Below are 12838 nucleotides of genomic sequence, written 5' to 3'. Positions count from 1 at the left end.
TACTAATTCCTATACTTAGAGAAAAGGATGCAATAAGCAGAAAGCATTAATACTGTTTACGCTGATAAACCAAATATTCAAATGAAAAACTGCATATACATGGATCACATCTTACTTAGTATCTCCTCACAGAAAATCTTACCTTTACAATAATCATTGGGATCTTCCTGCTCATCATCATCAGATCCCAGAATCTCCTCTTCCTGCTCTGGGAGATCACTCTCAGAGTGGGGAGCAGAGCCTCGGTGCTGAGTTTCAGATCTAAGAAATAATACAAACATGTTCATTCCATATGGACAGAAGAAAACAGGACCAATTAACAGATACTACAAACAGAATGTTATGTAGTGGCAGCCTAGGAAAACATTACCTATCACTTTACCTCATGTTAGGAAAATATTAGCCTTAAAAAGTCAGTACATGACTAAATAAAATCTGGAAAATATATAAAAGTACAAAGGGAAAAAATTACTTGAATCTCAATGTCCAAACAAAATTGCTGATAAAACTACTAGACCTTCTTCCAGTAATCTGCTGTATTTTTATAAAAATATATATCGGTAATCACATACTTGATAAACAAATCTGTATCCGGCTTTGCCTATTATACTGTAAACTTTCCCCCTCATACCTATGCAATCTCTTAAGTCTTACATATTTCCCATAGAAGTATCACTATTTACTCTGGTACATTCTGCTCAGCTGCACATTTGTTTCTAATTTTTCACTACTAAAAAATAAAGCTGTTGAGTATTTTTAGATAATCTTTATTCTGTATTTAGAATTATTTCCCTAAAGTTAAACTACCAGATAAAGATAGAAACATTTCCCCTATTTATAAACATAACATGTTAGGACTTCCCTGGTGGTGCAGTGGTTAAGAATCCGCCTGCCAATGCAGGGGACACGGGTTTGATCCCTGGTCTGGGAAGATCCCACATGCCGCGAAGCAACTAAGCCTGTTCGTCACAACTACTGAAGCCTGCACCCTAGAGCCCACATGCCACGTGCCACGAGCCCATGCACTGCAACTACTGAAGCCCGTGCGCTCTAGTGCCCGCGTACCACAACTACTGAGGCCGTGTGCCACAACTACTGAAGCCCACGCACCTAGAGCCCATGCTCTGCAACAAAAGAAGCCACCACAAGGAGAAGCCTGCGCACAGCAGTGAAGACCCACTACAGCCAAAAATAAATTAAAAAAAAAAAGTTAAATGTAGGAAATTTGGAAAATAATTATTTTGTTAGATCTCTACTCTGAACATATTAACACTTTGGACTATTTCCTTCCAGTCTGTGGCCATGAACAGTTTTTAGGATTATTACATAGTATGACTTTTCTGATAGGGTTGTAGTGAAATGCACCTCCAGCTACATATGGGCTTCCAGTATTTAAGTATTACTAAGTTCAGAAAACTTAGCTTATTTAACAGGTAAAAATGGTATCTCATTTTATAATGTATTAAACACTTCCAAATTGATTCCTTTCTCTACATGCTGTCAATTAGTCATATCAAAATTTTTGAGCACTGAGTAGTAGTTCAGGAGGCAGAAAGACTTGGATTTGCATTCAGGCTCTGACACTTATTAGCTGCCTGCTTCGTAAAGCTTTAAGCAAAAGAAACAGTGTCCATAGCACTCTTTTCAGTAGTTGTAGGAAAAGGAATTTTAATTCCCATTTTCCAGTATTTTATTTGTGTTTTCAAACCTGTTTCATCAGATTGTTTTTTCAAAAGATTCAATTTAACAGAAAATTATAATAGCAGAATCAGTTACATGGGCTGTTGAGACCTAAGAAATACCTTGGCAAGCATGACTAGATTTAGATTTTTGGTGGCCATTCCAACCTGCCTCAATTCTTGGTACTTTTTTGTCCCCCAAAGGATACAAAAGTAGTTATAAAACTGCAGGATTCAATGTGTTCATTCTCAGTGAAAACATGTCCTTGGGAAATTTATTCAGTATTGGAACTACCTGGCTTACTTTCCTAAGTGGAAAAATAATGAGTCTGAATGAACATTTCCAAATTTATGATTAAGACATGTTTCTAAAACAAATTCTCTGATTTCAAACTTGTTGCCTTTTGCAATTAAAATTTCATTTTAAGAACTACAATTGAGAAATTTTTGAAAAGTAGTGAAATATAAGTAGCAAAAAACAGACATGAAAATGCTGGAATATTACAATTCCACAAGTATCATGGGAGTAGTAAAGTTAAAAATTTATTTTTTAAAGATTCGCAACATTTTTGGAAGAATATGTATTTGTGAAGTTGTTTTTAGTTATAAAACCGAACATTATTAAGTATCATTCCCAGTTCAAGGATTCAAAAAGGAATTATAAGTTCCAGGTCTCAATGTAAAATACAAGTCTCTATCCTGACCATGGCTGGTACAGAAGAAAATCCTGTCTCATTCTAAATCAATAAGAGAAATTGATCAACAAAAGGGGAAAAAATCCAATTTTTAACTTTTAAATTTCATTAAAAAATACACTTAATTTATATTTATTAATTTTAAGTATATACATAATGTCTTAAATGTTCTGTCATCTCTGTGTGTGTTGGATGTCCTGTGTCCTCAATCCCACAGCCTTCCTCTATCTTGATTTACTCCATTTTCATAGTGCACATTTATCAGTAACTTCTGGAGAATGAGTGCATGGGAGGTAAATTTATTACGATCTCTCCTATCTTTATTTTATTTTATTCTCATCCTTGACTGCCAGTCTGGGTATAAAATACACTGCTCTGTTGCGTTCTAGCTTTCAGTGGTGCTGTTGACAAGTCCATCAATGTCTTCTGAGCTTTGAAATAGGGCTTGTTTTTCTCCCTGGAAGGTGTTTTTTGTTTGTTTTTTGTTTTGAAGGACCTTCTCTTTAATCCCCATGTTCTGAAATTTCCAGAGTGGCTTTTAAAAAAATCCATCTTGCTAAGTACTTTCTATGTACTTGCAAAATAGAGATTCATTCAGTTGAGAAAATTTCCTGTAATTCACTGAAAATTCAATCTTCTTCATATTGTCTACTCTCTCCGGAACTTTTCCCCCTCCAGATTCTGGATCTACTGGTCTACTTCATTAATCTTCTTATATTTTCTCTTATTTATGAATCTTTAAGTTTTTCATTCTACTTTCCAGATTTATCTTCCTAGCTTGTATTATCCTTTAAATTTCTACCGTATTTTAGTTTCCCATACTTTTTTTTTTCTCTCTTGAACATTCTTTTTCGACAGACTCCTACGCCTTCTTTTCTCTTCAGGATATGATTATAGTTTTTAAGTTTCCTTCTGATCCCTGCATTGTCTTGGCTTTCTCAAACTGCCCATGTTTTACTAATGCTATGCTTTTTATACATGATGTCAATCAATGAACATCAGACAACTGAAAAAAGCCTCTGTCAGAGGAAGGCAAAAATGGCCTGGCAACCACAAGCCCCTCACGTTAAATATTGCCTTTTAATGACATCCTCAGTCTAATTTTTTCCCAGCCTCGTGCCAAAACACACACACCAGTTTTACTGACTAAAGGTCCCAGTTTTAGACATAAAGAATAGACTTGTGGTTGTCAAGCAGGAGTGGGTGGGAGAGGGATGGGCTGGGAGTTTAGGATTAGCAGGTGCAAACTATTATATATAGAATGGATAAACTACGGTCCTACTGTATAGCACTGGGGACTATACTCAATATCCTCTGATAAACCATAATGGAAAAGAATATGAAAAAGAACATATTTATATGTATAACTGAATTACTTTGCTGTACAACAGTAATTAACACAACACTGTAAATCAACTATACTTCAATAAAATAAATTAAAAAAAAAAAAGCCGGGCTTCCCTGGTGGCACAGTGGTTGAGAATCTGCCGGCCAATGCAGGGGACACGGGTTCGAGCCCTGGTCTGGGAGGATCCCACGTGCCGTGGAGCAACTAGGCCCGTGAGCCACAACTGCTGAGCCTGCGCGTCTGGAGCCTGTGCTCCGCAACAAGAGAGGCCGTGATAGTGAGAGGCCCGCGCGCTGCGATGAAGAGTGGCCCCCGCTTGCCACAACTAGAGAAAGCCCTCGCACAGAAACGAAGACCCAACACAGCCAAAAATAAGTAAATAAACTAAAAAAAAAAAAAAAAAAACCTCTGTCAGAAAGACAAAAACCAAAAACAAAGACAGAAAATTTGAGAAAACAGAGATAGTTACTATTAGATAATGAGGATAAGACGATGACATGATTAAAGAGCTCAAAACCACTATAACTTTGATTGATGGTTGTTATAAGAAAATAGTATAAAAAATCTGAAGAAATATTACAGAAAGAAATTTCAGCTTATTAACATTTGAAACTGAAAACAATTCTTCCTAGAACAAAAAAGGAGAGTTCTAAAATAGTTTCAATCTGTGATTTTAAACTCTTCATATCTATTTTCATGCCTCAAGTATTTGTTATTCATATTCAGAAGACAAAAACTGTATCAGTACTTTAAAGCTCTCAAAGCATATAAAATTTAACCCAGTACCATCTACAAAATCTCTAATATAAACTGAAATGGACAACAGATCTAATTTTAATAGCAGTATGCTTGCAAAGGAGTCAATTTATAACCTGATCAAAACACCAGAATGTTAGAAATAGGAATGTATTTGGCTGCGGTACAGAATAGAGCCAAGGCAAAAATCTGGGAGAAAGGCAGAAAGTAGCGGAAAAGCTTGACAGATTTGACACGGAAACTCTGGAGTGTGAACAAAGAGATGATAAAAGCCAAATTAGAGTGTTCTCTCTTATTTCCGAGGATCCTTTCAAGATTCCATTTCTGGTATAATCATCACTAATCACCCAAATAAATAGTAAAACCAAAGTACCAAACAAAAATTTACTGAATTTTTTGCAGCCAAATATTATATATTCATAACTATCATAAATATGCTATTTACGAGTTTTCACTTAAACATTTCATGAATTTATATACTCAAACTAGCCACGTGAGCTCCCCGCTCCCGTTTTCTAAAGAATAAATGAAGAAATTCTTACAGCTCAAAACAAAAACACCCTGCAAACTCTATTCTGACTCACTAAAATTGGTTTATAACCTACTAGTGGGTTGGGTTTGAAAAATACTGTCCTAGAAATTATCTTTAACTTCTTTAGTGAGATATAATTCACATGCCATAAGCTCACCAATCTAAAGTGTACAGTTCAGTGGTTTTAGTATATTCAGAGTTGTGCAATATCACCACAATCTAAATTTAGAACATTTTCATTCCCCCCCCCAACCCCAAAAGCCCCAAACCCATTAACAGTCACTCACCATTACACTCTTCCCCCAGACTCTGGGAAACACTAGTCTACTTTCTGTCTCTATGAATTTGCTTATTCTGCATATTTCATATAAACGGAATCACATATTATGCAGTCGTTTGTGACTGACTTCTTTCACTTAACATGTTTTCAAGGTTTATCCATGTTGTAGGATGTATCAGTACTTCATTACTTTTTATGGCTGAATAATATTCCATTATATGGATAGACCACATTTTAATTTATCCATTAATCAGCTGATGGACATTTGGGTTGTTTCTACTCTTTAGCTATTATGAATCTTGCTGCTATGAACACCCTAGAAGAAGCATATACAATCGTGTTCAGAGCAGCACTGTTTGTAATAACGAAAAGCAGGAAACAACTAAATGTCCATCAAGAGGAGAATGAGTAAGTTATAGTATTTTGATATAATAAAATATTATACCCAACAGTGAAAATGAATAAGCTACAAGCATCACCTTGAATAAACTGCACAAACATAAGATGGAATGCAAATAGCAAGCTGCAGAATAAATACAATGCATCACCTTCAATCAAATTTTTAAAACATACAAAACAGCCAATATATAGTTAAAATATAAAGAATTACACAACTGCAACTAGTAGGTAAATAAATCCTAGAGCTCTAACACACAGTACAGTGATTATAGACAATAAAACTGTATTACGAACATAAAACTTTCTAAGAGACTAGATCTTAACTGTTCCCACCACTGGAAGAAATAATAATTATGAGATGTAACAGAGGTATTAGCTAATACTACAATGGCAATCATAATGTAATATAAATCCATCAATGTGATATAAATCCACCAAATCAATAGGTTGTACACTTTAAACTTACACAATATGTCAATTATATCTCAGTTTTTAAAAAGCTGAGAAAAAAGAATGAAAAACGAAACAACAACACAAAAGAAATACAGGATAAATTCAGGATAGCTATTAATTCCACAAGTGAACTATAATATAGAGATATGATCAAGGAGGAGTACAAGTGGGCATCACCTGTACAGTAATGACATTTTCTTAAGCTGGGTAGGAGCTACCATTTTATTATTTATTACTTTATTCTTTTTTCTTTTTTTGTATATCTCAAATATTTTGTTTAAAAAATATTGGCTCTGATTGCTTTCAAGTTCAAGTATGAATCTAACATATGGTTGGCTTATTGAGATTTTGCTAAAACATTATCAGACACTTGGGAATCTTATTGACCTTATCCATCAAGTTACCCCAAAAAGTGACTTTATATTGCCTCTCTCAGGTTAATCACGGCTTTATCACAAAATACAAATGGTGGCAATGGGGAAAGGGGAGAGATTCAACTGCATGCCTAATTCATGAAAAAATCTATATCTGCACAAAAATTTTCTATAGTTAACTTAGATTCTTCTGTTTGTTTTATGGAGCATAAACAATTCAAATAAATGAAAAGTGCACAGAGAGAATTTAAATAACAAACAAGTTCGATCTAAATTGATATATTCGTATATGTAACTTTATATCCATTCTTTCCAAACATTAAAAAAAATTGGCATACTATAGAATAAAATGAAAATATCTTGGCAGATCTTGATTTAAAGAGGAAATGAAATTTAAAATTTCAAAGTATTTAGGTATAAGTGCATTACATGTTAAAATCTATGACATACTCAGCTTTACTCAAGAGAAAAATTTATAACCATGAGTACACCAATTAGAAAACAAGAAAAGCTGTTAACTGAATAAAGAGCTAGAAATAAAAGGAGTAAAATGTTAACTCTAAATTGAAAGTTAATTATTTGAAAAAGATTAATAAGATAGATAAGCCTCTGGCAAAACTAATTAAAAAAAAAAACCCCCACAGAGATATAACAATCATGGAGATTAAATAATTGAAGAGTCACCCCAAAAGGCAACAAGTTCAGTTGGTCAGACAGTAAGGTCAAGTGCTACTACATTTTCAACAAAGAATACCAGTTAATAAAGTGTACCAGTGCATCTCTAAGAGTTGGAAAAGCTTTCCAGTTAATTTGAGAGTACTAGCATAACCCTGACATCCAAAGCAGAAGAGAATAACACAGATGCATGCACGTGTGCGTGCGTGCGTGCGCACACACACACACAACAAACTGAAAACTACTGGTCAGTTTCACCAGTGAACTTCATATACAACTACTGAATATTGTAATATTCACAAGCAGACATAAAAGGATAATCAAACAGGAAACTTACTGTTATTCACTATTTAATATATGTACAGAAGAAAACTCTTAGAAAAATTATGAAGACATCTGACAAACTTCAAGATGCATTTGAGACTGAAACACTTGGTAATCTAGGAATGAAGTGGAGAGAAACTTACTCAACTCAAAGTTATCTATTAGAAAATCACAGAAACATTATAGGGGCATTCCTACAAAAGACAGATGTTCATCACAATTACACAGTTTAATGGCTACTTTTCAAAGCTGTACTTGCAGTCACAGATAATAATTTAAGGCAAGAAAAAGAACCAGAACTGTCACCATTACAAAGTGGCTATTTACCTAGAAAATTGGAGAAAAATTAGTACAACCAATAAAGGGTTTTAGGCAAGGAAGAAACAAACTACCATACAAATTACAAAAACAAAAGTATTTCTACATAATGGCAATAACCAATAAAAAATGTAATAGATAAAAATAAATTTGCAACAGCAACAGCTCTAAAATCTAGAAACACACACATCTGAAGGGTATATGATGCTTTAACAAACTAACAAAAGCAAGCTACAGAATACTCCTAGATGGGAAGAATCAAAACTTTAAGTGTCAATTTTCCAGAAAGTAATCCATAAATTCAAAACAATCTCAACTGAAAGCAACATGGTATTTTGTAGAACCTGACCAGTAAAATCTTAGAAAAGGAAATTAGCAAAAACAGCCAAAAATTTTTCAAACAAGACAAATAATTGGGAATTTGGCTCCCAGATAGCAAAATATAACAAACTATAGTAATTAAAACCCTGTAGTCCTGGTACTGGATCAGAATGAAATCTAGCCACAGACTCAAGTAAATATGAGAATTTAGTATTAAATAAAATTGCATTTCAAAACAACGAGAAAGTCTACCGACCACCAGAGCCTCCCATCAAGCCTCTTAGCCTCAACCACCAGAGGGCAGACAGCAGAAGCAAGAAAAACTACAATCATGCATGCAGCCTGTGGACCAAAAACCACAGTTACAGAAAGATAGACAAGATGAAAAGGCAGAGGGCTATGTACCAGATGAAGGAACAAGAAAAAACCCCAGAAAAACAACTAAATGAAGTGGAGATAGGCAACCTTCCAGAAAAAGATTTCAGAATAATGATAGTGAAGATGACCCAGGACCTCGGAATAAGAATGGAGGCAAAGATTGAGAAGATGCAAGAAATGATTAACAAAGACCTAGAAGAATTAAAGAACAAACAAACAGAGATGACCAATACAATAACTGAAATGAAAACTACACTAGAAGGAATCAATAGCAGAATAACTGAGGCAGAAAAACGGATAAGTGACCTGGAAGACAGAATGGTGGAATTCACTGCCATGGAACAGACTAAAGAAAAAAGAATGAAAAGAAATGAAGACAGCCTAAGAGACCTCTGGGACAACATTAAACGCAACAACATTCGCATTATAGGGGTCCCAGAAGGAGAAGAGAGAGAGAAAGGACCCGAGAAAATATTTGAAGAGATTATAGTCGAAAACTTCCCTAACATGGGAAAGGAAATAGCCACCCAAGTCCAGGAAGCGCAGAGAGTCCCATACAGGATAAACCCAAGGAGAAACAAGCCAAGACACATAGTAATCAAAGTGGCAAAAATTAAAGACAAAGAAAAATTATTGAAAGCAGCAAGGGAAAAATGACAACATACAAGGGAACTCCCATAAGGTTAACAGCTGATTTCTCAGCAGAAACTCTGCAAGCCGGGAGTGGCATGATATACTTAAAGTGATGAAAGGGAAGAACCTACAACCAAGATTACTCTACCCGGCAAGGATCTCATTTAGATTTGATGGAGAAATCAAAAGCTTTAGAGACAAGCAAAAGCTAAGAGAATTCAGCACCACCAAACCAGCTCTACAACAAATGCTAAAGGAACTTCTCTAAGTGGGAAACACAAGAGAAGAAAAGGACCTACAAAAACAAACCCAAAACAATTAAGAAAATGGTCATAGGAACATACATATCGATAATTATCTTAAACGTGAATGGATTAAATGCCCCAACCAAAAGACATAGACTGGCTGAATGGATACAAAAACAAGACCCATATATATGCTGTCTACAAGAGACCCACTTTAGACCTAGGGACACATACAGACTGAAAGTGAGGGGATGGAAAAAGATATTCCATGCAAATGGAAATCAAAAGAAAGCTGGAGTAGCTATACTCATATCAGATAAAATAGACTTTAAAATAAAGAATGTTACAAGACACAAGGAAGGACACTACATAATGATCAAGGGATCAATCCAAGAAGAAGATATAACAATTATAAATATATATGCACCCAACATAGGAGCACCTCAATACATAAGGCAACTGCTAACAGCTATAAAAGAGGAAATTGACAGTAACACAATCATAGTGGGGGACTTTAACACCTCACTTACACCAATGGACAGATCACCCAAAATGAAAATAAATAAGGAAACAGAAGCTTTAAATGACACAATAGACCAGATAGATTTAATTGATATATATAGGACATTCCATCCAAAAACAGCAGATTACACGTTCTTCTCAAGTGCGCACGGAACATTCTCCAGGATAGATCACATCTTGGGTCACGAATCAAGCCTCAGTAAATTTAAGAAAACTGAAATCATATCAAGCATCTTTTCTGACCACAACGCTATGAGATTAGAAATGAATTACAGGGAAAAAAACGTAAAAAAGACAAACACATGGAGGCTAAACAATATGTTACTAAATAACCAAGAGATCACTGAAGAAATCAAAGAGGAAATAAAAAAATACCTAGAGACAAATGACAATGAAAACACGACGACCCAAAACCTATGGGATGCAGCGAAAGCAGTTCTAAGAGGGAAGTTTATAGCTATACAAGCCTACCTAAAGAAACAAGAAAAATCTCAAGTAAACAATCTAACCTTACACCTAAAGAAACTAGAGAAAGAAGAACAAACAAAAGCCAAAGTTAGCAGAAGGAAAGAAATCATAAAGATCAGAGCAGAAATAAATGAAATAGAAACAAAGAAAACAATAGCAAAGATCAATAAAACTAAAAGCTGGTTCTTTGAGAAGATAAACAAAATTGATAAGCCATTAGCCAGACTCATCAAGAAAAAGAGGGAGAGGACTCAAATCAATAAAATCAGAAATGAAAAAGGAGAAGTTACAACAGACACCGCAGAAATACAAAGCATCCTAAGAGACTACTACAAGCAACTTTATGCCAATAAAATGGACAACCTGGAAGAAATGGACAAATTTTTAGAAAGGTATAACCTTCCAAGACTGAACCAGGAAGAAACAGAAAATATGAACAGACCAATCACAAGTAATGAAATTGAAACTGTGATTAAAAATCTTCCAACAAACAGAAGTCCAGGATCAGATGGCTTCACAGGTGAATTCTATCAAACATTTAGAGAAGAGCTAACACCTATCCTTCTCAAACTCTTCCAAAAAATTGCAGAGGAAGGAACACTCCCAAACTCGTTCTATGAGGCCACCATCACCCTGATACCAAAACCAGACAAAGACACTACAAAAAAAGAAAATTACAGACCAGTATCACTGATGAATATAGATGCAAAAATCCTCAACAAAATACTAGCAAACAGAATCCAACAACACATTAAAAGGATCATACACCATGATCAAGTGGGATTTATCCCAGGGATGCAAGGATTCTTCAATATACGCAAATCAATCAATGTGATACACCATATTAACAAACTGAAGAATAAAAACCATATGATCATCTCAATAGATGCAGAAAAAGCTTTTGACAAAATTCAACACCCATTTCTGATAAAAACTCTCCAGAAAGTGGGCATAGAGGGAACCTACCTCAACATAATAAAGGCCATATATGACAAACCCACAGCAAACATCATTCTCAATGGTGAAAAACTGAAAGCATTTCCTCTAAGATCAGGAACGAGACAAGGATGTCCACTCTCACCACTATTATTCAACATAGTTCTGGAAGTCCTAGCCACGGCAATCAGAGAAGAAAAGAAATAAAAGGAATACAAATTGGAAAAGAAGAAGTAAAACTGTCACTGTTTGCGGATGACATGATACTATACATAGAGAATCCTAAAACTGCCACCAGAAAACTGCTAGGGCTAATTAATGAATATGGTAAAGTTGCAGGATACAAAATTAATGCACAGAAATCTCTTGCATTCCTATACACTAATGATGAAAAATCTGAAAGAGAAATTAAGGAAACACTCCCATTTACCATTGCAACAAAAAGAATAAAATACCTAGGAATAAACCTACCTAGGGAGACAAAAGACCTGTATGCAGAAAACTATAAGACACTGATGAAAGAAATTAAAGATGATACCAACAGATGGAGAGATATACCATGTTCTTGGATTGGAAGAATCAACATTGTGAAAATGAGTATACTACCCAAAGCAATCTACAGATTCAATGCAATCCCTATCAAATTACCAATGGCATTTTTTACGGAGCTAGAACAAATCATCTTAAAATTTGTATGGAGACACAAAAGACCCCGAATAGCCAAAGCAGTCTTGAGGGAAAGAAATGGAGCTGGAGGTTTCAGACTCCCTGACTTCAGACTATACTACAAAGCTACAGTAATCAAGACAATATGGTACTGGCACAAAAACAGAAACATACATCAATGGAACAAGATAGAAAGCCCAGAGATTAACCCACGCACCTATGGTCAACTAATCTATGACAAAGGAGGCAAAGATATACACTGGAGAAAAGACAGTCTCTTCAATAAGTGGTGCTGGGAAAACTGGACAGCTACATGTAAAAGAATGAAATTAGAATACTCCCTAACACCATACACAAAAATAAACTCAAAATGGATTCGAGACCTAAATATAAGACTGGACACTATAAAACTCTTAGAGGAAAACATAGGAAGAACACTCTTTGACATAAATCACAGCAAGATCTTTTTTGATCCACCTCCTAGAGTAATGGAAATAAAAACAAAAATAAACAAATGGGACCTAATGAAACTTCAAAGCTTTTGCACAGCAAAGGAAACCATAAACAAGACGAAAAGACAACCCTCAGAATGGGAGAAAATATTTGCAAACGAATCAACGGACAAAGGATTAATCTCCAAAATATATAAACAGCTCATTCAGCTCAATATTAAAGAAACAAACACCCCAATCCAAAAATGGGCAGAAGACCTAAATAGACATTTCTCCAAAGAAGACATACAGACAGCCACGAAGCACATGAAAAGATGCTGAACATCACTAATTATTAGAGAAATGCAAATCAAAACTACAATGAGGTATCACCTCACTCCTGTT

At 35.0% G+C, this 12838-nt stretch overlaps 1 protein-coding gene across 5 annotated transcripts in view; it reads right to left on the bottom strand.

Annotated features, from left to right (window-relative positions):
* The window catches only part of SRPK1 (SRSF protein kinase 1), a 92482-nt gene that overhangs the window by 37968 nt on the left and 41676 nt on the right, over window positions 1–12838 (bottom strand). For all 5 annotated transcript variants that reach the window (XM_036870323.1, XM_036870322.1, XM_036870324.1 and 2 more), the window contains one exon: window positions 143–261. In XM_036870323.1, the coding sequence (XP_036726218.1) occupies window positions 143–261 (119 nt within the window). The remainder of the gene's footprint in view (window positions 1–142; window positions 262–12838) is intronic.

Source organism: Balaenoptera musculus, chromosome 11 (assembly GCF_009873245.2).
Source record: "Balaenoptera musculus isolate JJ_BM4_2016_0621 chromosome 11, mBalMus1.pri.v3, whole genome shotgun sequence".
NCBI lineage: Eukaryota > Metazoa > Chordata > Mammalia > Artiodactyla > Balaenopteridae > Balaenoptera > Balaenoptera musculus.
The sequence above is the reverse complement of the archived record's forward strand: the minus strand, read 5'-3'. Positions and strand labels throughout refer to the sequence as shown.